General features: G+C 38.9%; 1 protein-coding gene across 1 annotated transcript in view; it reads right to left on the bottom strand.

The window, feature by feature from the left end:
- Positions 1–261: 261 nt before the first annotated feature.
- LOC149221757 (T-complex protein 1 subunit eta) overlaps positions 262–23,873 on the bottom strand; it is a 59,805-nt gene continuing 36,193 nt past the window's right edge. The window contains exons 3-14 of the mRNA XM_089385222.1: positions 23,606–23,731; positions 23,302–23,505; positions 2,545–2,714; positions 2,269–2,404; positions 2,051–2,167; positions 1,849–1,968; positions 1,630–1,728; positions 1,416–1,505; positions 1,216–1,303; positions 1,036–1,124; positions 838–912; positions 262–735 (exon numbers count right to left, since the gene is read on the bottom strand). Coding sequence (XP_089241348.1) covers positions 637–735; positions 838–912; positions 1,036–1,124; positions 1,216–1,303; positions 1,416–1,505; positions 1,630–1,728; positions 1,849–1,968; positions 2,051–2,167; positions 2,269–2,404; positions 2,545–2,714; positions 23,302–23,505; positions 23,606–23,731 — 1,413 coding nt within the window. The 3' untranslated portion in view covers positions 262–636. The remainder of the gene's footprint in view (positions 736–837; positions 913–1,035; positions 1,125–1,215; positions 1,304–1,415; positions 1,506–1,629; positions 1,729–1,848; positions 1,969–2,050; positions 2,168–2,268; positions 2,405–2,544; positions 2,715–23,301; positions 23,506–23,605; positions 23,732–23,873) is intronic.

The following is a 23,873-nucleotide window of genomic DNA, read 5'->3' as shown; positions in this document are numbered from 1 at the left end:
CACAAAACACAGAATGCCACTACAATATCAGAGACATCCAAATTCATGAAAAAAGGTAGTGTGTCACGTTAGTAAGATCCATTCTTTCTGTTTCTTCTGGTCAACCCAGACTTCCCATTTTTCTTGAAAACAATGTTTGCTTCATTTGCAGAAAAAACACATAAATCTCAAGACCCTGCAAGTGCCTCCATCCAAATATTCTCAAGGATTTTAAAAAATGCAACAGCAGATTATCTAACCTGCACTTTCATCAACAACATGTGAAATTAATTGGGTTATTACATGCAACTCATTCTTCTAGTGACAAGTCAAACATACAATATAGATGAGTCTCCAGATAGATTCCGTCGCTGTTCAAGGAATACAACTGGAGCAGAAATGAATGCTTCAGAAAATGCATCCAGAGGAAAACTATTTAAAACTAGTACCCACCAAACAATCTCAACGGTGATAAGTCATCATGGAAAAAATGAGACCACTCGCAGTACAAAATTAAAAAACAAGTAGATAGTTTGCCATGATGACATCCCTGTGTTTAAAGAAGAATGCATGCAAAACATTCATCTCTTCAGCATGACTACAAAACTGACTACTCCAAGCAACCCAACTGGCACCCACCAACGAGCTCCAATTCTCTCATCGCCTACGCATGCCTCGACCTCGACCACGGAAGCCACCACCACGACCTCGTCCAGCCATTGCATTTGCTGCCCCTTCTCCTTGAGCACTCTCAGACTGCATTCAAATATAACTTACATGAAATTCTTCTTGTGGAAGGCATGCTAATAGTTAAACAGTAAAGGCATAAATGTGAGACAGAAATAACTCGAAGACTACCTTTGGATTTTTCACCGTTTCATCCACACTCAAAATGAGACAAGCAGCTTCTGTGGCAGCATTGATTGCATTTATCTGCAATAAACAAGATCTTATAGGTATCAGATGAAAAGATCAAAGAAGCTTTAATATGATTTCAGGAGTTTAAAGCACAAGACCAGGTAGATAGAAGTACGTAAGTAAGAAATCAATAATCACCTTTACAACAGCAGGCTCCCATACAAAGTTTGCAAAAGAATCAGTAATACCTCCTGTATTGATATCCACTCCATAAGGTGCACCCTCACCTAGTGAAAAAACAAAGGTCAGTACCACCTCACTTACATAAAGCATACTAGAGAATATTGAAAATGAAAAAAAAAAATATGAAAAATCAACCAGATGGGAGAGCATGCTTCTGTCTCAGCTTGTTTAGCACATCTGTTGCATCAAAACCAGCATTTTCAGAGAGTTGGCGTGGAATAACCTGATGAACAACAATTGACATTGATCACAAAATAAATTTAATTAAACAGTACAAATTGTGTTATGAATATCATATTCTCACAATGCACATTCTATCAATTTAACAAGCTCACCTCAAGAGCTTTTGCATAGGAATTGATAAATAATTGTGACTTTCCTGCTATGGTCCGAGCATGCTGTCTTAAATATCTGCTAATCTCCATCTGCAAATACTCAAAGGTGTTTGAGCAAAATTTGAAGTTGTAATCTTCTATAACTAAAAAATGATGTCATTCATTCAACAAATTGCACTGTTAGTGTTTAGAAAAATATAAATATTGAGCATACATCAATTGCACCACCACCAGAAACAATGGTAGAATTCTTCATTGCTCTCCGAACTATCATGATGGCATCATGCAAGCTCCTCTCTGCCTCATCAATGAACTGCAAAAAACCAAAATATTTTAATGGACTTTTATCTTTATTTGAAAATGGAAAATGAATAGAAAATTAGGTAGAACACTCTGCAGTTGCACCATGCCACAAAGGATGCCTGTGGTATACCTGATCTGCACCACCTCGTAAAACTATTGTTGCAGTCAGGCCAGATGGACATCCACTGAATATATTGAATCGCTCATTGCCAACTTGTCTTTCTTCAAAAAGTTCACAGCTTCCTAGTACCTACCAAGTAAACCAGATTAACTAATAAAGACCCCTTCAACCACTCTTAAACAATGTCAGTGTTTTACCAGTAGTATCAAACCTCAGGCACAATGTTGTTCACAGAAGTTTGCACTGATCCACCAGTAGCAGCAGCAACACGCTGTAGATCTTCCTCTGTTACACGCCCCGCACAGAAAATATCTCGATCTGCAAAGTACTGCATATAGCCATAACTTCTGTTTAAATTCCAAACAAAATATTTAAAACTCTTGACAAATGACCTCTAAAAACAACAGCTTTATTCCAGCAAGACCATACTTGGGTTGCCAGATCACCAATCGCCAATCGAGATAGCACAATTTTAGCCCCACTTTTTACACACTTGTCCAGTTTATCATATATAATATTCCATTCTGCGTCTACAATTGATTGATATTTTGTTGGATCTGACAGCCTGTACAGTGAAGAAAATTCTAGTTACAGCATAAACTTTCGAAATGTTAACAGTGATAATCTGTCATCTAAGCTCTGCCTTAGAAAAAGTAATATCTTGTTTTAGAATAAATACACAAAGTGGATTAGTTGTAGGCTCACCTGACTTCTGCATTTTCCTTTTCTGATTTAAGCTCCAACTCAATATTTAGAAGAAGAATTTTAACGTTCAGAAACTTCTTTGGTTGTTGTTCAAAACCAGCATATGAAAATGTCTTTTTAAAAGCAACACCCTTCACTAAAAATGAGTCGCGCATGTTTCCTCCTTGTACCTGTAAGAAAGAGCAGAGTTCAAGCTTTTATAACAACAAGAAAGTTGGTTCAGGAGTAACAATGTCCTATCTATGTGTGGATAATAAGGAACACTGCCATTTATAGATTGAACAACAACCAAAATAAGATTCCAGATATGTCTATTCTCGCCACAAGTTTCTCACTAATAAAGCAACTTCAACCCTGCTGCTAGTTCAGGTTGACAATTGATGGGCTTGAAAAGTATCCATATGTACAATCTCGGGCAGGGATGAAACCATGCAACTATCCTAGAGAGAGAAAAGACTCAAGATGTTTCATTTGTATTCTAAACCGTTTTGCTTTATCATATTGGTCAAAGCCCTGCACAAATTCACTTGTTATTTGCTTGTGAATAGTGATGATAGCAAGGAGAGACTTCAGAATGTAATCAATATAAATTACAGATGGCTACAATGTAAAGGGAATTTCAAAAGCAGTCTACAAAGATTAAAAACTTAGCATTCAGAACATACCTACAAAATCGATTTGGATGGAAAAACATCGAAAATTTCAACCTTAGTAGGAGATGACACCGCTAGGACTAAAAGCTGAAGCCTGAAATTAGATTCAAAAATTGAAGATGCAAGAATATGGATTTGAAATGGAGCAAAGGGCGTGTTGTTGATCTTCTACATCTTCAGGAAAGTGCTAAAGGAAATCCCTAGAAAATTTCGGACTCCCTCCATGGAATCAATAAAATAAAACTGAAATAGAACTGCAAACCTATGTCACCGGGTTTGGCGAATCTTAATGTTGAAATTTGAAATTAGTCGAACGTAAAACCAAATCGAATTTATTCATTTAAATTCTTCAGCAAAATTCAAATTAAACACAAAAGGGAAGCTGAAAATAATATTCAAATAGTTTCAAGAAGGGCTTAATCCTACTTTTAAAAAATTGTTTAAATTCACTGGCAAAATACAAATTTAACACCAACGCTAACATGAAAATAATATTTGAATGGGTTCAGCAGGGTTTAACCTTTTTTTTTAAATAGGGATGTGGCTTCTTGAAGCCTTTGTTATGCGTAGTTGACATTGAAGCCGTAATTGTATGTAAAAACAATTATTTATATAACTTCAAAGGTTTTTAATAATCATAGTTTACATTATAATTATATAATAATACATTTATTTTAATAAATTTATATATATATATATATATATATTTAAATAAATTCATTTACATAATAATTTAGGGCTTTACATAATCACAAGTTAAATTTATATAATTTATTTATTCATCGCTATATATATATATATATAGTCAAACTTTAAGTCGAATTTTATCCTTTAATTTTTTATTGTCAATTGTTTTTTCGTCAAGGCTGTCAAATTCGAACACAAACCTGAACCAAGCAACTTAGCTGCAAACAGTTTAGTTTGGCAGTTGATGGGCATGAAATAAAACTATTCAGATAAGTTCAATTCACTAAGGCTGAAATTAGACATCTCCTCATATATTTCCTGCAAACAAAGAATGCTGCATGCTTACTTAATATTATTTTCTGATTGTTGCTATAACTTCATTATTTTTCCCATTTTCCCGATGATTGTCATATTAAAGGTGGAATCATAACACTTAAACACGTGTGTTTCTGATAGGAGATTGCATGCAAAGATAAAATTATAATTACAAGACGATACTTATGTCTCACCAAATCCCCTAGAGGACCTCCAAAATCCCCCGGTGAACAGAATTTGATGAAGCATTATGGCAAAGATGGGCAATCTTGACACATCTTACAGTTAGAGTAGAACAAAACATTATGGGTCTTATATGTCATGAAGAAAGTCTTCTAGCGAATCTCAAAAATCTTCTATGGGTTCAAATTCAATGTATGTGCTGGATTTAAGCACCATAAACACTTCGGTTTTCAATTTCAAATTTTTAAACCCGTTTCTAGGAAACATTTTCTAATATATGCTGTTTCGTTGCATGCTTGGATTTTATTATTAGGGAGGTGCCCCTCAATTTCTCAAATTTTTAGGCTTTTACTGAAATTTAAATACGTAAAAGCCTAAAATGACAGTGTTAAAATACAGAGTAGTTAAGTTATAAGTTTATAACATTACTGAACAATGCCACATGCAATGCAATCCATAAAAGATTGATTTTGATCAGTGATAATAGATGTGTAAATATATCATCCAAAATAGCAAAATGGAAAATGCATGTGCTCGCTACTCATAATAGATAGCCTATGTGCTCATACTCATACTAGGGTTATCCTAAAAAGCTTGAGCCTCACTGTCTTCTCTTGCATCATCCCTCACTTCCCTCCAATATAATGTCATACAATGGCACACCAACGAAGAGTATTTGTGGATACAGATTAAATTTATTAAAAATGCCTGAGCCTTACTTGTTTCTCTTGCAAAATCAACGCCACTGCCCTACAATATAATGACACACCAACCAAGCTTATCTATGAGTTTTTTCACAAATATCCAGGTTTCTTAATTTGTTAAGCATTCTCAAGAGTCTATAGTGCTAAGAGCCCATATAAATACTTGGTAGCCTTTCTCGTTTGAATGCAAAGACTACAATGAACAAAAGCAAGTATTTGAACTCCCATGCATTAGCAAATTGTCAAATCTCTTGAGCTTTGTCCCCATGCATTCTCCACCATACAGTTGGGGCAATCAAAGTTTGCAAAATCTTAAAATTGTTATCAAGTTATCTTCAATATGGCTTCACAAAACCTCCCTTCACATGAAGATTATTTATGGGTGCAGTAGAGCCCAAATTCTCTAAATAAGACTTGGGATTAAGTTCATAGCAACCATGTGAAAAGGGATGTTCATCTTTTTCCACTTCTGCTCTATACCTTGTGTTATTAAAAATAATGATGGATCTCTCTGACAAATGATGAATTTTATTGTGTCAACAATGCTATCAATTATCTCTAGAGCACGCTATCGATTGCCTCATATATCTCCCCCAAGACTAGGGGAATTTGACATTTCCTATATCTCAACTATTGGAGATGTTGCTCTACAAATCATCATCCGTAATGATCCTTTTACTCAAATGCCATGTTCTATCTAGGCTCCCCCATTTAGACAAGGGTTCCTGTATCTTAAAGGATTAATCATACACCCAAGAAACTCCTTAGCATGCATATATTACTAGATATAAAGAGACACTGTAGTTACAAATGAACATGTGCCCCTCTTGTACTTGTAATAATATGAGCTGTCCAAATAATTTTGCCATTGTCATTGAATGCATCATTCAGTGCGCATGCAACAAGAAGTCCAAAACATATTCCAGTAGCTTGACAAACTGGTGTTGCACCTTTGATAGCCTACATTGCATTAGAAGGTCCAACCTCCTTAATTGCATAATTTGATACCTCGTCTTGGAAAGGTGAAGTTTTCATCTTCCCAGTACAAGAAAACACTTACAAAAAGTAGGGCCTTTTTGATAATTCAACCACCTGGTCTTATCCAAGTTTATTAAAGGTCTTCCTGTTGAAATTTGGCAGCTCAGGGAGAAATTCCCTCCTTGGGGAAGCCCCTAAAGAGACCCTACTAGCCCTTGGGAGAATTTAATTTGCACATGGCAAAATATTATTTTTAATGTGGAACAATGACAACACAAAAAGTACAAGTTGGCCAGGAAGAGGAAATTCAATTCCCAAGATCACATATAAATAGAAATCACTTGGCATCACTTGGAGGCATCACATCACACATTCATCTTTTCTTCTCTTGGTTCAATTTGGTCTGAAATTGCAGGGTCCAAGTGCACATGTATGAAGGAGAGAGAGGGTAAATCTGTTGACCAGCATTGACTTCTGTTTTGGGACAGTTTGACCAGTGTTGACTTGGGGAAATCTGACTTCACTTGACTTGGAATTGAATCTGTTTTGGAGGGCCAAGTTGACTGGGACTTTGAACAAATTTTTCTGGCTATCTTGACCAGCGTTGACTGCAATTTCTGAGCTAGGGTTTCCACAAGTCAAACTTTGACTTTGACCAGATTTTGTGGGCATACTTTTGGGACTGTTTTAACTTTTGACCTATTTTGACCAAGCAAGGAAGGCCGCATTGTTTGACAGGTTGACTGAATTTTATTGGAGCATATTTGACCATTGACTTTGGACTGGTTAGGGCTCTGTTGACTGTTGTTGATTTTGACTGGAAATTGCATATTTGAAGTTGACCACACTTGACTTTTATGCTCAAAATTGATTGGATATTGGTTGGTTGAATTGGTTAATCAAAGCTTTGACCTTTGACTAATTAATGATATACTTGGATTATGTATCTCTCTGTTGAACATTTGATGACAATCTAATAGAAGAAGAATTTGGAAAGGGTTTTCCACCTTGTGGGATTTTTCCCTGGTATTTGACCAAATATTTGTGTCTCCATTGTTCTTGGCTGTCTTCTATTGTGCGTATGGTTTTATGTTCTATCTACAATTGCTTACTGTCATTGGATGATTGAAAATATATTGGATAATTCATTGCTATTGGAAGAATATTTTTTATAAGTGATTGTTACAGCATAAAACATTGGAAAATTAACATGGTATCAGAGTTGATGTGAAGACAAGCCCAAGGAGACCAAAGAAATCACCCTTTGAAGATATCTTATCTGCTGCTGAAGATCACTTGACTTGGTCAAGATGTCTACCTCATACTTCAAAATTGAAGAGAAGTTGAATTACTCATATAACCATGTTGTTTGGAGAGCTAGGGTTGACTTGACTTTGGAGGAAAATGATGTTTTGGAATATGATAAGGAAAGGTACCTAAGCCAGCCTCCAGAGAATGCTTCTGTTGCTGTTAAGTCCAAGTACAAGAAAGGTGAGGTCAAAGCTAAGAAAATTATTATTGATTCATTGAGAGATCATTTGATCACTTGTGTTGCAAAGTTGAAGTCCAAGGAAATGTATGATAAGTTGGTTGAGATGTATCATGGTCAACAACTTGAACCATATTCCTCTTGAAGAATCAACTCAAGGACATAAAGATGAACAAGGGGGAGACTGTGCAGTAATACTTCATGAGGATATCTCAACTCAGGGATCAATTGTTGCCTACTGGAGAAATTACATCTGATAGAGAGATGGCACTAATTGCTCTTGGAGGTCTTCCTCCGATTTGGGAGACATTTATCACCACCATTAGCAACAATGACAGGTTCCCTTCATTTAGTGAACTATTGGGCAAGTGCACTCAAGAGGAGACCAGGATGATTTCTAGAGGGAGAATTCAAAAGCATGAAGAAGGAGAACCGTCTTCATTTACTACTCGAGACAAGAAAAGGAAAGGAAATTCAAGAAAGCCTACTCCAGCATCCAAGGACTCGAATAGAAGATTTAGAAGGGACATGTCAAAAGTTCAATGCTACAATTGCCACAAATATGGTCAGTATACTCAAGACTATCCAGAAAATAGAAGTGCTCCAAGGTTGTGCAGTCATACTTCATGAGGATATCTCAACTCAAGGATCAATTGTTGTCTACTGGAGAAATTACATCTGATAGAGAGATGGCACTAATTGCTCTTGGAGGTCTTCCTCCGATTTGGGAGACATTTATCGCCACCATTAGCAACAATGACAGGTTCCCTTCATTTGATGAACTATTGGGCAAGTGCACTCAAGAGGAGACCAGGATGATTTCTAGAGGGAGAATTCAAAAGCATGAAGAAGGAGAACCGTCTTCATTTACTACTCGAGACAAGAAAAGGAAAGGAAGAGGAGGACCCTCTAATTCAAGAAAGCCTACTCCAGCATCCAAGGACTCGAATAGAAGATTTAGAAAGGACATGTCAAAAGTTTAATGCTACAATTGCCACAAATATGGTCACTATACTCAAGACTGTCCAGAAAATAGAAATGCTCCAAGGTCCAACTACAACAACAACAGGTTCAACAATAGAAGAAGGGATGCTCCTACTGCTCGTGAAGAAGGCCACCATCCTCAAAAGAGATCAAGGAACTCAAGGTATGAATATAAATTATATAATGCAGTGGCTACTCAATCTGAATACTTTCTTATTTCTGCTCTTTCTAGTTCCTCTCATCTAGATTCATTTGATAATTGGTTGGTAGATAGTGGGGCTTCTGGACACTTCACTGGTTATCGTGAAGTCCTCTCAAACCTAGTTGAGAGGGAGTCTAACTTGACAATCATTCTTGGGGACAATTCTACTTATCCATGAAGGGGTTTGGTTTTGTTTCATTTCATTTGGATTATGGTCAAACTATACATATACAAGATGTTATGTATGTGCCGAGATCGAAAAAGAATCTTGTGTCTATGTTTGCCTTGGAGGACAAAGGAATGAAGGTTGCTTTTATAAATAGAAAAGTACTTACTTGGCCAATAGAGTCTCGCTTAAAGGGATGCCTTCACTTTGGGATCAAGAATCGAAGGCCTTTATAAAGTCAATGAAAGACCAATACAAGCATTGATTCATAATAGTAATCATCAATGTGAGTTGTGGCACCAAAGATTCTCTCACCTTCATTATGAAGCCTTGCCTAAGGTGAGGAAGATGATTTTTGGAATTCCTAAGGTTTCAGTAAATCATGATGGAGTTTGTCTCGGATATGCAAGTGGAAAGACGTCGAATGGACTATTCCCTTCAAGCAGGAGCAAGACCAATGGAATTCTACAACTCATACATTTTGATCTTTGTGGACCAATGCGAGTGACTTCTCTTGGTGACTACCTTTACTATATAATCTTTGTGAATGACTTCTCCCGCAAAACATGGATTTTCTTCTTGAAGCACAAGGACCAAGCATTTGACATGTTCAAGACTTCAATGCACTAATAGAAAATCAAACAGGGAAGAGAATCAAGGTTTTTAGGTCTGATAATGGAGGAGAATTCATTTTAAATGAGTTCATTGACTTTTGCAAGAAAGTTGGAATCAAAAAGCAAACCATCGTACCTGATAACCCCGAGCAAAATGAAGTAGCTAAAAGGAAAAATGGGGCTATCATGGAAGTTGTTCGAGCTATGTTGCATGAATAAAAGTTGTCAAAGTTTCTATGGGGAGAAGCTGTAAACATTGTTTTCTATGTTCAAAATATGATTCCTCATCAAGCCTTGGGTGACAAGACTCCCAAAGAAGTTTTTACAGGTGTGAAGCTCGATGTTGGAAACTTGAGGATCTTTGGCTACCCCATCTACTTTCATGTGTCAAAGGACATAAGGAACAAGCTAGAAGCTTCAGGAAAGAAAGGTACGTTTATTGGCTCTTATGAAACTTCTAAAGCTTATAAAATATATGTACCTGGTCAAAGGAATATAAAGTATAGCAAGGATGTGACATTTGATGAAGATGTTGCCCTTGGGAAAGCAAGCGACACTCCTCCCCCTACCAATGTTGGAAGAATGGATGATGCCCTGAATGAACAAGAAGACTCTCCAATGCCTGAGCCAAACACTGATGTTGTTCCCTTGGATCCCCCTCTGTGTGATCCTCCTTCCAGTAAGAGACCATTATATCTTTGTGTCACTTTACAAGATGCAGAAAGATATGTCGCTACAAGAGGAACCTTCTGCAAGAAGCCATGTCGATATCAGGGATATGTTATAGCAATGAGCAACATTATACAGGCTGAACCTCACACCTTTGAAGAAGGTGTGAAAGAACAAGTATGGTAGGTTGGTCGAAGAATATGAGTCCATAATGAAGAATGATGTGTGGGAGGTAGTTCCAATACCCAAAGGAAAGTCTATTGTGACATTTAAATGTATGTACAAGATTAAGCATGGTGCGGATGGAAGTATCGAGAAATACAAGTGGAGATTTGTGGCTAGAGGTTTCTCCTAGAAAGAGGGAAAGGATTATGATGAATTTTTTGCATCGATTGCCTGCTATACTACCATTTGATCTATTGTTTCCCTTGTTGCTAGCCAGGGATGGACACTTTACCAAATGGATGTGAAGACTGCATTTCGACATGACATTCTAAAGGAAGAAGTATATGTTGAGCAACCACAGGGCTTTGAGGAGCACGACAAGAAGACTCATGTATGCAAGCTAAAGAAAGCGCTTTATGGATTGAAGCAAGCCCCTAGGGCTTGGTATCCCAACATTGATAGCTACTTGATGAAGCTTGGATTAACGAGAAGCAATGCTAACCCAAACCTCTACTTCAAAGTTGTCCAAGATATGTCCTTGATTTTGGTATTATATGTGATGATATTCTTAACAAGTGGAGAGTGTCTTATTCTAGAGTGTAAGAGGAAGTTGGCCTCTGAATTTGAAATGAAAGACCTTGGTTTGATGCACTACTTCCTAGGTGTAGAGTTGTGGTAGAGATTTGGTGAGATTTTCTTTTCTCAAGGAAAATATGTTGTCAAGCTACAGGAAAGATTTGGAATGGTAGAAAGCAAGTCCATGGCCACACCAATGGAAATGGATTTTAAGTTATGTGGAGAAGCTACAGGAACCGACTTGGCCAATCCCCTCTGATAGTTGATTGGCGCATACACGCACATTGGGTTGTTGTTGACCATGTGCTGAGATATCTACATGTGGTTGTTTAAACACTTAAAATAAACCAATGTTGCAAACATCGACATCGAGATAAAATCAACAAGGGTCCAAAAAACCAAAAATTCATAAAAATCAGGGAAATATCAATAAAACTTGACAAACATCAACAAAATTAAAATAATACAAAATTTTAGGTAAAAAAATCACTTAAATCACAATTTTTTCACATGGTTACAATGAAAAAAACAATATTTTTTCCCTTCAAAAAAATTTCGATTTTTTTGGCTGATAAAATCGGCTAGGCCAAAAAATCGTGATTTTGTGATTTTTTCGCGATGAAAATCGAGATGTTTGCAACACTAAAATAAACGAACTTAATCAATTTACTTGATTTCCATGCATTAAAGCATATAGGTCATGTAGATTAGTCGTTTGGCTTTCATTTTTTTAGCTTTATGTCAAAATGTAGCAAGTACATTTTACTGATTTTTTAACCCCTTTTTCAAAGATAGGAAGAAGTTCTATTATCTCCTCAATATTTGTGCATTGAAAAAAAATCTTAAACTCAGAAACAACATTTAATTAACACTTCATTACACAACCCCAGACGCACCAACAAGACGTGGCAACACACCCCCCTTCAAGAGTTTAATTAAGACATGCATAACGCTCAAAAGGTCGCCACAATTCAACACTCGATGGGTCTGCACAGCATTCATTAGCTAGCCTCTTTGAAGAAGTCTTACTACCTCATCAATATTTGTGCATTGAAAAAAATTCTTAAACTCAAAAACAACATTTAATTAACACTTCATTACACAACCCCGAACACACCAACAAGACGTGGCAACACACCCCCCTTCAAGAGTTTAATTAAGACATGCATAACGCTCAAAAGGTCGCCACAATTCAACACTCGACGGGTCTGCACAGCGTTCATTAGCTAGCCTCTTTGAAGAAGTCCCACTACCTCATCAATATTTGTGCATTGAAAAAGAAATCTTAAACTCAGAAACAACATTTAATAAACACTTCATTACACAACCCCAAACGCACCAACAAGATGTGACAACACACCCCTTCAAGAGTTTAAATAAGACATGCATAATGCTCAAAAGGCCACCACAGTTTAGCACTCGATGGGTCTGCAAAGATAGGAAGAAGTTCTATTATCTCCTCAATATTTGTGCATTGAAAAAATAAATCTTAAACTCAAAAACAACATTTAAGTAACACTTCATTATACAACCCCGGATGCACCAACAAGACGTGGCAACACCCCCCCCCTTCAAGAGTTTAATTAAGACATGCATAGCACTCAGAAGGTCGCCACAATTCAGCACTCGATGGGTCTGCACAACATTCATTAGTTAGCTTCTTTGAAGAAGTTCTACTACCTAATCAATATTTGTGCATTGAAAAAAAAATAAACTCAGAAACAACATTTAATTAACACTTCATTACACAACCCCGAAAGCACCAACAAGACGTGACAACACACCCCTTCAAGAGTTTAATTAAGACATGCACAATGCTCAAAAGGCCGCCACAGTTCAGCACTCGATGGGTTTGCACAGTGTTCATTAGCTAACCTAGTGACCTCCACAAAAGAGGATTACAATAGATTTTCAGTGGGATCACATCGTTGACAGTATAGCTCTCATTTATTCAGACGATCAGCAAATTCCTATCACACATCTGCCATTTAGTGATTAGCACACAAAGGGCACCCAGCCGAAATTTCACACATTGCGCAAGGCATAGCATGGACTCGCTTGAAGCGAAGCATAATTGGCTCTCTTCAATTAATAGATGTCGGTCCTCAATCATTGGGATTTCCCTCAATCCAGATTTTTTGTAGCATCCAACACACACCTCATCTTTTGCCTTGTGCAACAACTCTTTAGCAAGCTATGTTGAACATCCAGCCCAACGAATGGGTGGGAAACGCTGGAAAGGTCTAGTTGTTTCCTCTTCCCATTCCATTCTCGACATCCTCCCTCTTGGCACCCTTGTTCTCTAGGGGATTAAACTTCTATCAAGGTCTACAATGCTCCATTCCTTCCACCAATGCGAGTTGTAAGCACGATACAATCCTCCATGCAAACCTCCTCTAAAGCCTGATGATCCTAAAAACCCAAGTATAATGAGATTTTCTATTTAATCATACTTCTAATTCACAGCTCGTTCTAGGTTCTTTTGCTTCAGTTATCATAGGTATCAGGATGGCTCAGCCTCTAGGTGATACCAATAAGGCTCGAGGGTTGAGTCATTGCTCCACATTTTTTGGGCCCCTCACGCCTGTCAAAATGTTCTCCTTCTTATGGTTGATAGTCATGCCTAGGCAAAGAGCCAAAGTAAGGTAGGAAGCAACATATTACCAAGAGAGAGGCCGCTCCAGAGCTCATACCCAAGTTGAAAGCTCGACCACACATTATCGGGACTTGAACCCCCAACCAGTTCAAGAAGAGACCACTCAAGTGGCAAGGGAACTCTCCAATAAGCGATACAATCTTACAAACACAGAGGTGCTTTCTAGAGTGGCAAATTGGGTTCCTAATCCATGTCATACCAGGGGCAGGTATAATCAATATATTACACCGTGGACATCTACTAGCACCTCAAGTTTCTCTTCGGGAAAGTGCTTGTAGATCGAAATGAGATCAAGGAAGACATCATCTTGACTCTGAATCATTTGCAACAACTTTTGATTACAATGGACCGCAACCTTGCCAGAATTGAAAGGGGTTAATTTTAGGATAACAATGGTATGTTCTATGCTTAGAGCAATTTTACTTCAATTTTCTTTATTAGCCCAATATCATATCCAGTAAGCAATCACATCAACATGATAGTAAAATGCAAATAGAACATAAACAATAACAGTAGAAGACAAGCCAACACAAGAGGACACAAGATATGGCACAAGCCAGGGACAAACCCCAATGTGGGGAAACCCTTGATCAATTCTTCTTATAATTCTTCAAAAGTTCAACAGAGAGAGTACAATTTACAATATTCACTTGCTCAAACTGATTAGTCAAAACAACAGAAACAAAAAGCCCTAACCAAAAAGTCAATGCTGGTCAACAGGGTTAAAATTGACCTCCAAAATAGCTTGGTCAACTCGGCCTCCAACAGCGAGATAATGCAGCCCAAAACAGTCCAAAAATAACTAGTCAAATCTAGTCAACAAAAGTCAACGCAACAACTTGAATTAGGGCAGTCAACACAAGGGTCAAACTGCCTCGATTTTTGTGCCCATATCCCTCACAAAACCAAAGTCAAACAAGGTCAACGCTGGTCAAATTCAACGTCCTGAAATTTCGGCCTCCTGAAATTTCAATCAAATCTGGTCAACGCAACAACAAGAAAAGACGGTCTTCTTTTCACAAGTGTGGAGAGAGAGAGAGGCCCAGAAATTCGTACCCAATCAAGATGAGAGAGAGAAAGATGAATGAGATGAGATGCCAAAATGAGGAGGAAGCACCTTGTATTTATATGCAATGTTGAAGGTTGGAGGAGGCTAATTTGATGGATGGTTGACCTTGACAATTTGTCCATAATCAAAATAAATTCACAACATCTGTAAATGTCAGAATGGGATGATCTTTAGATCAATCCTACACCTCTCGGAAAGAGGAATCCAAGAAAAATATCAGATGCCTCATAAGAGTTGTCCAAAGTGATGTTTGGCCCTAGTTGCCAAATTTAACACTCCCTCGCAACTAGGGATAACATCACCTGCCAAACTCTCTGACAATTTGTACCATCCTGTCACTGCACTGCTCTGCTCTACTTTGTTGAACCATGAAGAAAGAAGAAATGGTCGAAAATGTATCATACCATTCTCCACTGACCCGAAGTCGGTCTCCAACAACAGAGAGTGTGTAACTAACTCATAGATAGTTTCCGTTGATCCCAGATCAATATCAACAACCTAGCATAGGGAGTACAGTAGGTACACGATGTGTCCATCGATAGTACTATGGTTCCTATCCTCATTTCCCTACTCATTGGCCAGATGAGAGGTACTTCCCATGAGTCTCGGACTGCATGGGTAGGATGTGCCGGCAAGAGAAAGTGAACCATTCATCTTGCTCATATGCCATAGGGGAGGGTGAACCACTCAGCCTATGCATACGCCACCATGGGGTATCATAGGGGAAGGTGAACCATTCACCCTATACGCAGGGCACCACTAGGGGAGGGTGAGTCACCCTATGGTCGCTCATCTCTCCAAGAAGTACCCCAAGCCCCGTGGAGCTCCCAGAGCTCACTATCCATCTCATACAGGACCCTCATAAGAGGGTCTCTCCACGACTCCAAGTCGTTCACAGAAGGTTAAGAATTTGAACTTCCAGAGGGGCATCGTAAGAACATCAACGACCTGCTCATCGGTCCCAATATTATGGAGCCTTATTGCTCCCCGGTGTACCATATCCCGAATAAAGTGGTACCTAATATCAATATGCTTGGAGCGATCATGAAACACGAGATTCTCATAAAGACGAATCCCACTGTGGTTGTCACGGGAGATCACGGTGGTATCCAGCACATGTCCAAATAGCTCACTAAAGAGCTTCCTCAACCAGACAGCTTCACAGGAGGCCAAACTAGCAGCAATGTATTCAACCTCAGCGGTGCTTAAAGCAACCGACTTATGCTTCCTGCTCATCCATGATATTGAAGCAGAACCTAGAGAGAAGCAACATCCTAATGTGGTTTTGTGATCCACCACACTGTCGACCCAGTCTGCATCAGAGTAACCATGGAGCCTCACATTCCCGGCAGTGTATCTCAATCCATAAGTGATTGTGCCCCAGAGATATCTCAAGAGATTCTTGGCAGTAATCCAATGTATATGATGAGGCTCAACCATAAACTGACTCAATGTGTTCACTGCAAAGCATATGTCCGGACGGGAGTTCACCAAGAACATTAGGGCCCCTATGAGTTGATGATACTCAAAGGATTTCCCAAATCGGGCCAGGCAGCACTTTCGCATAACTTCTTGAAGTTAAGTTCTATCGGAATAGTCACAGACTTGCAGTCCACCATCCCAAATCTTTCAAGTAGCTTCACAACATATTTTCCTTAATAAAGGAAAATCTCCCCTGGCTTCTGCCAGACCTCCAAACCTAGGAAGTAATGTATCAATCCTAGGTCTTTCATCTCAAATTCGGAAGCAAACTCCCTCTTACATTGATGAATAAGAGGGTCTGCACCTATTAGAAAGAGATCGTCCACATAGAGTACCAAGCTGAGAGGTTTATCATTCTCAACTTTAAAGTAAAGGTTTGGATCAGCTTCACTTCTCGTAAATCCCAGCTTCATTAGATAGCCATCGATCCTCTCATACCAAGCCTGGGGTGTTTGCTTCAACCCATAGAGGGTTTTCTTCAACCTGCATACATCTGACAATCTTGAACTTCGAACCCCTCAGGTTGTTCTACATAGACTTCCTCCTTAAGTGAACAATGCAAGAAGGCAATCTTGACATCCATCTGGTGTAGATTCCATCCTTGCGAGGCAGCGAGGGCTATAATCAAACGAATGGTAGTGTATCGAGCAACCGGTGCAAATATCTCATCATAATCTACACCTTCCTTTTAAGAGAAGCCTCAAGCAATGAATCTAGCCTTGAACTTTCCAGCATTTCCATCAGCTCCATGCTTGATCTTGTAGAGCCATTTCGAGGTGACAACGGATTAGGTCTAGGGACCACATCGCAAACATCATTCTTCATAATCGACTCATACTCTTCGTTCATTGCATCCTTCCAAACTTGGTGCTCTGCAGCTTCTTCGAATGTGCAAGGCTCAGATTGAACAATGGTGCTCATTGCAGTTAAGTACCCTTCGTACCTATTCAGCATCTTGCTTTCACGAAATGTCCCCCTAGGTGCAACATATCTCTCAGCATCTTCGAGAGTGTCCAAAAGCCATGAGAGCCTCCTTTTTGAGGAGGGCTCATGTGGAGGAGGATCAATGGGATCCATCGGTTCTTCAACATCGGGCATTGGCTCATCCTGTGAATCTCCCTGATTTCTTGCATCTACTCCTTTGTCCTTCCTTGGAATAGGAAAGTTGCTAATCTTCCTTAGGATTACATCCTCATCGAAGGTAACATCATGACTCAACTATACTTCTCTTTGACCAGGCACATAAATTCTATATGCCTTGGAAGTTTCACTGTAGCTCACAAAAGTTTCTTTCTTCCCAGATGCCTCCAATTTACTTCTCTTTTCTTTCGGCACATGAAAGTATACCGGACTACCAAAAATTGTAAAATGAGAAACATCATGTTTCTTACCGGTGGAAACTTCTTCGGGAGTTTTGGAATCCAATGCTTGATGAGGGCATCAATTTTGAACATACACAATAGTTTTGGCAACTTCTCCCCATAGGAACTTTGGAAGTCCTTAATCATGAAGCATGGCACGAGTGGCTTCTACAATGGAACGATTCTTCCTTTCAACAACACTATTTTGCTCAGGAGTATATGCAGTAGTAGTCTCCCTCTTAATCCCAGTTTCCCTACAATAGTCATTGAATTCATTTAACTCATACTCAGTGCCATTATCGGTCCTCAATATCTTGATCTTCTTCCTTGTTTGATTTTCCACCAAGGCTTTGAAGGCACAGAACCATGAGAATATTTCGTCCTTCTTCTCCAAGAAATATATCCAAATTTTGCGAGAGAAGTCATCCACAAAGACAACATAATATAAATATCCTCCTAATGATGTCATAGGCAACATACCAAATAGATCAGAATGAACCAATTGCAAAATATTAGCGGTCTTGCTATCACTTGAGGGGAATGGTCCCCTTGTATGTTTTCCCTCGGCACGGCTCTAACATCCACCTTCATGCTCTATTTTGAATTCGGACATACTTGTAACCATCTTCCTTACATTGGGTAGAGCATTATAATGAAGATGAGCAAACCTTCGGTGCCATAGTTTGGATTGAAGAGATGTGTCGCAAGACATGGCTCCCAGTGGACTTCCTCCAACTTGATATAAATTGTCAACCCTGAATCCAAGAGTAAATGCTTCTTTGAAATTTCTTTTCCACACACGTACCTTTCCATCGATAAATGCCACCTTGAATCCTTGTCTTCCATTGCCGAGATAAACACTGCATTCTTCTTTAAATCAAGTACATATAGTACTTCTTAAAGATGAATGGTGTTACCTTGATTCAATTGAGGGGTAACATTCCCAACTCCCTTCATGGGATAGGTGGCATTGTCTCCAAGGATAATTTCCAAATTTGTATCCTTCTCTATCAGATTTGAAAGAGCTTCCTTGTACCCGGTGAAGTGCCTTGAAGCGCCACTATCAATCAACCAATTTCCCAAAGTATCCCGAGGAGAGGCAGTAGAGAGGGCAAATATAAGATAAAATTTCTTTTGTTTAGAATTTACAACATTAGACTCATCATACCTAGAGTTTCTTGTTCTTTTAGAAGCTCGATCATTTCCAAGTTGAGTAGCAGAATCATTCCTTTTCCCTTTGTTGTTGAACCTACCATTCCTTTGATTGTTGTTGTTGCCCCTAGAATGATTGTGATCATCATCATGAGATGTGTCCCTTCTATTTGGACACTCCCAGGCATAGTGACCAAACTTTTTGCAAACGAAGCATCTTCCTTTCCTTCCATTTTTGAATCTCGGTCTTCCTTGACCTTGCTTCTTTGAACCTGCATTGTTCTTCCTCTTGGCATGAGCAGAGAATGTGGTAGGATTATTCCTATTCGAAGACATCTCCAATACCATCATCCTTGTTTCTTCTTGAAAACATCTAGTTAGCAATTCTTCAAAACCTGGAATTATGTCGTTATTGAGAATAGTAGTGTTGAACACATGCCATTCGGGTGGAAGACCTCCAAGGGAAATGAGAGTGAGCTCCCTGTCAGCGATAGCTTCACCAATCAAAAGAAGATTATTTTTTATCTCGGTAATCCTCATGAAGTAGGATTGAATATCCTCACCTTTTCCTTTCTTTATATCCTTCAGCTTATTCTTGATCAATGATTTCTCCCCTTAGTGATTGCTCTTCACTCTTGCTTGGGCATTGTCATCACCTCAGCGCTAATTCCATGTTAATTTTAAGATAACAATGGTATATTCTATGCTTAGAGCAATTTTACTTCAATTTTCTTTATTAGCTCAATATCATATCCAGTATAGCAATCACATCAACATGATAGTAAAATGCAGATAGAACATAAACAATAACAGTAGAAGACAAGCCAACACAAGAGAACACAAGATATGGCACCAGCCAGGGACAAAACCCAATGTGGGGAAACCCTTTATCAATTCTTCTTATAATTCTTCAAAAGTTCAACAGAGAGAGTACAATTTACAATATTCACTTGCCCAAATTGATCAGTCAAAACAGCAGAAACAGAAATCCCTAACCAGAAAGTCAACGCTGGTCAGCAGGGCTGAAATTGACCTCTAAAACAGCTCGGTCAAACTTGGTCAACTCAGCCTCCAACAGCAAGATAATGCAGCCCAAAACAGTCAGAAAATAACCAGTCAAATCTGGTCAACAAAAATCAATGCGGCAACTGAATTAGGGCAGTCAACGTGGTCAACACAGGGGTCAAACTGCCTCGGTTTTTGTGCCCAGAACAGTGGCCTGCCCAAACAGGAGTCTCCCTCACAAAACCAAAATCAAACAGGGTCAACACTAATCAAAGTCAGCCTCCTGAAATTTCGGTCAAATCTGGTCAACGCAGCAGCTGGAATAAACAGTCTTCCTTTCGCACGTGTGGAGAGAGGGAGGCCCAGAAATCCGTACCCAATAAAGATGAGAGAGAGAGAAAGATGAATGAGATGAGATGCCAAAATGAGGAGGCACCTTGTATTTATATGCAACGTTGAAAGGGCTGGAGGAGGCTAATTTGATGGCTGGCCGACCTTGACAATTTGTCCATAATCAAAATAAATTCATAACTTTATTTGTACATGTCAGAATGGGATAATCTTTAGACCAATCCTACACCTCTCGGAAAGAGAAATCCAAGAAAAATATAAGCTGCCTCATAAGAGCTGTCCAAAGTGATGTTTGGCCCTAGTTGCCAAATTTAACAAAAGGCAAATGGGACCTCCTCCTGATCCTGACTGCTATCCTGGCAGCAATAAGGAGCCCATCCCCTTCAAAGCAACTGATTAAGAAAAATAGGCATGCATGTTCATCTGCTTCTCTACTTTTAGTTCTTATGCTTTCTTGTTTTAGTTTGTAGGATGAGAAGGGCCTTTGTGGCCAAATACCTAAATCTTATATTTTGATTTTTGGGGCTATAAACTCTATATTTTCTTTTGATATTTTGAAACAATTGAAGTTCTGTGCCTGGTCTCATTTCCCCAGCGGCAGGCCAGCACAGACTTCGACAGCTATGAATGTACATTTTTGAAAGTGGGCAATACAAAATTTACCTAACAACCAAAAAAACACTTCCCTGCACAAAAACAGTGAAGGACGGCTCATTGTTCATCACTGTTTTTATACAGTAATCTGCAGTTTCACATCTTAGTTTGCATTGGTTTGGGTGCCTACCTTTAAGCAAGCATTTATTGCATCATATTTAGCGTGGAGTGTTTTCTGCTCTCTGTCTTGCACTATTTTAGCACAGAACAACAAAGTACTTTTCCTTTAGATTGAATTTAAATACTTAGCACAGTTTGCATCATTTTAGCCTGCTGTCACATTTTTCCATTTGCTGCTGTTTACAGAACAGCAGTGTATTACTAGCAGTTTGATCCTGTATTTAACCTTATTCGATTGCAGTTAATACCTTAGACTATTTAGAGAAGCCTCCCTGTTGTTCAAAAAGTACCAGCCCAAGGAAAACAAGGTTCAAATCGAGGTGGCATTGGCTACGCACACATTTGCTATACATATTCCTTTGTTCTTTCGCAGGAAGGAATTTTCGGCTGGTAGAAGAGGTCGTTGCAAATTAGAACATTCAAAGATGCAAGATGGCCTTATGGTTTGCCCCCCTTATACGCGCAGGCATTGGATGCCCTCACTCGTGACCCCATTAGGTTAGCTCCGAGTTGGGTCCCATTGACTTCGAGTAGAGACAGATCACCATATACCATGATTTGATAGGGTTTGCCAGTTGTGCCACCCACATCAGCCAGAGATCGGGATGCATCTCATTTTTCGGTGCCCCATATACTATGAGAATAGAGGATGATACTATTGCCTGTATATAGAGTTCGGAGGATTCGTCTCTACCTTCTATTGGTATCTTGACAAGAGATTCCTAGCCCTTTTCATTAGGGAGATATTTAGACACAAATTTCAGATCCTACATACCCCACCTCACTAGGGGACAATTCAGACGATCACACCGTACTTTTAGGTTGATCTTGTTGATCGAAGCAAACGATGATCTGAGTTCTAGGGTATATTAGATAGTAGAGCAATGAGACCTTGGGTCTCCCCTCAACCCCCCTTTGGGAGCCAATTAGTACCCTTGAGACCGTTGGGGAGGTGCTGAACAACACATCAATTCACTCGCACCCAGAGCGTCAAAGGGTTTTGTACTAGATAGTTCCCGAACAGGTCCCCCACCCCGCACTCGACGTGATCCTGTCTAGCCTCATCATATCAACTAGAGACATATTTAGAGCTTCTTTCCTTTGGCCTTGGATGTTAGGAGCATCCCGCATTCCGACATTCCCCCGCCAGGATCATGCAACAAGACTCCTCGTTGGATCCATAGGACTCCGATAGCGAGCCAATGCCACTATTGCCCCCGTTGCGGTCAGCTATTTGACTTGGGCACTTTTGACATCATTAACCTCCAGCCCTGAACTTATTCACTTAGCCTTCTACATGATTTGGTTGTATACATGTTTATGAGGCTGCCCTATTATCCTATCCTTATTTACTTCATTTTATCCTAGATTTAGCTTTGGCATTTTCTAGGAGTTGTGTTTACACTCCCTCATTGTACTTGTATTGGTTGTATCCTTCAGTCCCATTGACCTAATTATGGTCATTTGTTGGACATTAATAAAATTATCTTATCTTATGAGGAATATCTTTATATCCCATATGAGGAATATACATGTTTTCATCCTTGAGGGATTGCTCAAACTCAACAACAAGGTTCAAAGCCATTACAAAATGTTCATCATGTCACTTGCGAGAATTGAACCTAGGTGGGAAGCATAGCCATCATTTACTCCCAACTACCCGAGATAAACCCAATTGACAATGTTAAAAGCAATATGAGATGAATTTGTTGTGTTATTCAAAATCAAAATATGTGGGAGCAAAGGTGTCTACTTCATCATTCCTTCAAAAAATCCTTTTCCAGTAGAGTATGGGGGTTTGGTCCTTGATTGGCCCTAGATTGATCATTCCTTCAAAAAATTCCTTTGCCCTTGCAGCTTGTGAACAAATATAGGTTTCATAACTGGCAAAACTGCTAGCATTGCAGCAGATCACATATATCAAGCTTGTTGCTGAAGCCTGAAACACTTTTGAAATGCCATTAGTTAGAGGGTCTGACCAATAGCATTTAATGACTAACAGGAGTCAGAGTAGCTTCAAAGAACTTATATTTTAGGTAACTATTATGTAGTTGCTTCTCTGTTAAAGTATTACTAGTGAAGTTAAATATGTTATTGGTAATGGTAGAGGATCTAGCTCTTTGATGATACAGAAATGCACTGCAAAGATATCGGAACTAAAGAATTCTGCTGTTATTTCAAGGAGTAGGCAAGAATGCAGATATCTTTATGCAACAAAGGTGTATCTGGATGTATCTACATTGAATGTTCTAATTTGCAACGACCTCTTCTACTGCCCAGAGAAGTCACAGGATCCATTCCCACTGAATCCAGAAGGGTTACAGGCAGTATTTCAGCCAGCAGTTAATAATCCTCCATCCAGAAATAATAGGGAAGAAGGGGCAACGGCAAGGTGCCAGCTTCCTCACTTGGAACACTTAATATATGGCTGAGTGAAGGGAGTTTATTTATCTGGGGGAAAATATTAAAATTTGGTCTTTTGATTGCACTACCAAAAGCTTATTAAGAGAAGAATTGTATACCTTCTTTATGCCTATCATATTCAATCTATCTTCTTGACCAATTGAAATAACTGCTTCCACAACCATCTTTGCAAAAAATTCCTTCTCCCCACCAATAAGTTTTGATGAAAGTGTAGTTGCAGCACATTTCTCCAGAAGACCCTTCTTTTCTTCAATACTCTTTCCTTCTATACTGACAGCAAGCTCTTTAACTTTGTTGATTGCCTGCATAAACACCTCAATTAATTAGATATCCTTGAATAATATATTGACTTGAGGTACAAAATGTATGCAATAGAAAAAGAAACTCCAGATTGATACCAACCAAATAAGCTGCTGTCCGAAAGCTTCGAATAAGGTTCTGAGGATGGACTCCATCTTCAATAAAAGGTTTTGCCTCTTTCAAAAACTCTCCCGCAAAAAGTACGACAGTTGTAGTTCCATCGCCAACCTGGTCAATAAAAGTACACCTATATTATGCAATTTACCAAAGAATAAATGTCACTTGCCTGAACTGGAAAGAACAAAATTATACCTTTTACAATAAGAACTGTGGTATGGTAGCAACAACGTATAGTTCTATTAGGCATGTG

The sequence above is a fragment of the Pinus tabuliformis genome, chromosome Q (genome assembly GCF_031772625.1).
Source record: "Pinus tabuliformis cultivar Carrire ecotype Pingquan chromosome Q, CPIR1, whole genome shotgun sequence".
NCBI lineage: Eukaryota > Viridiplantae > Streptophyta > Pinopsida > Pinales > Pinaceae > Pinus > Pinus tabuliformis.
The sequence above is the reverse complement of the archived record's forward strand: the minus strand, read 5'-3'. Positions and strand labels throughout refer to the sequence as shown.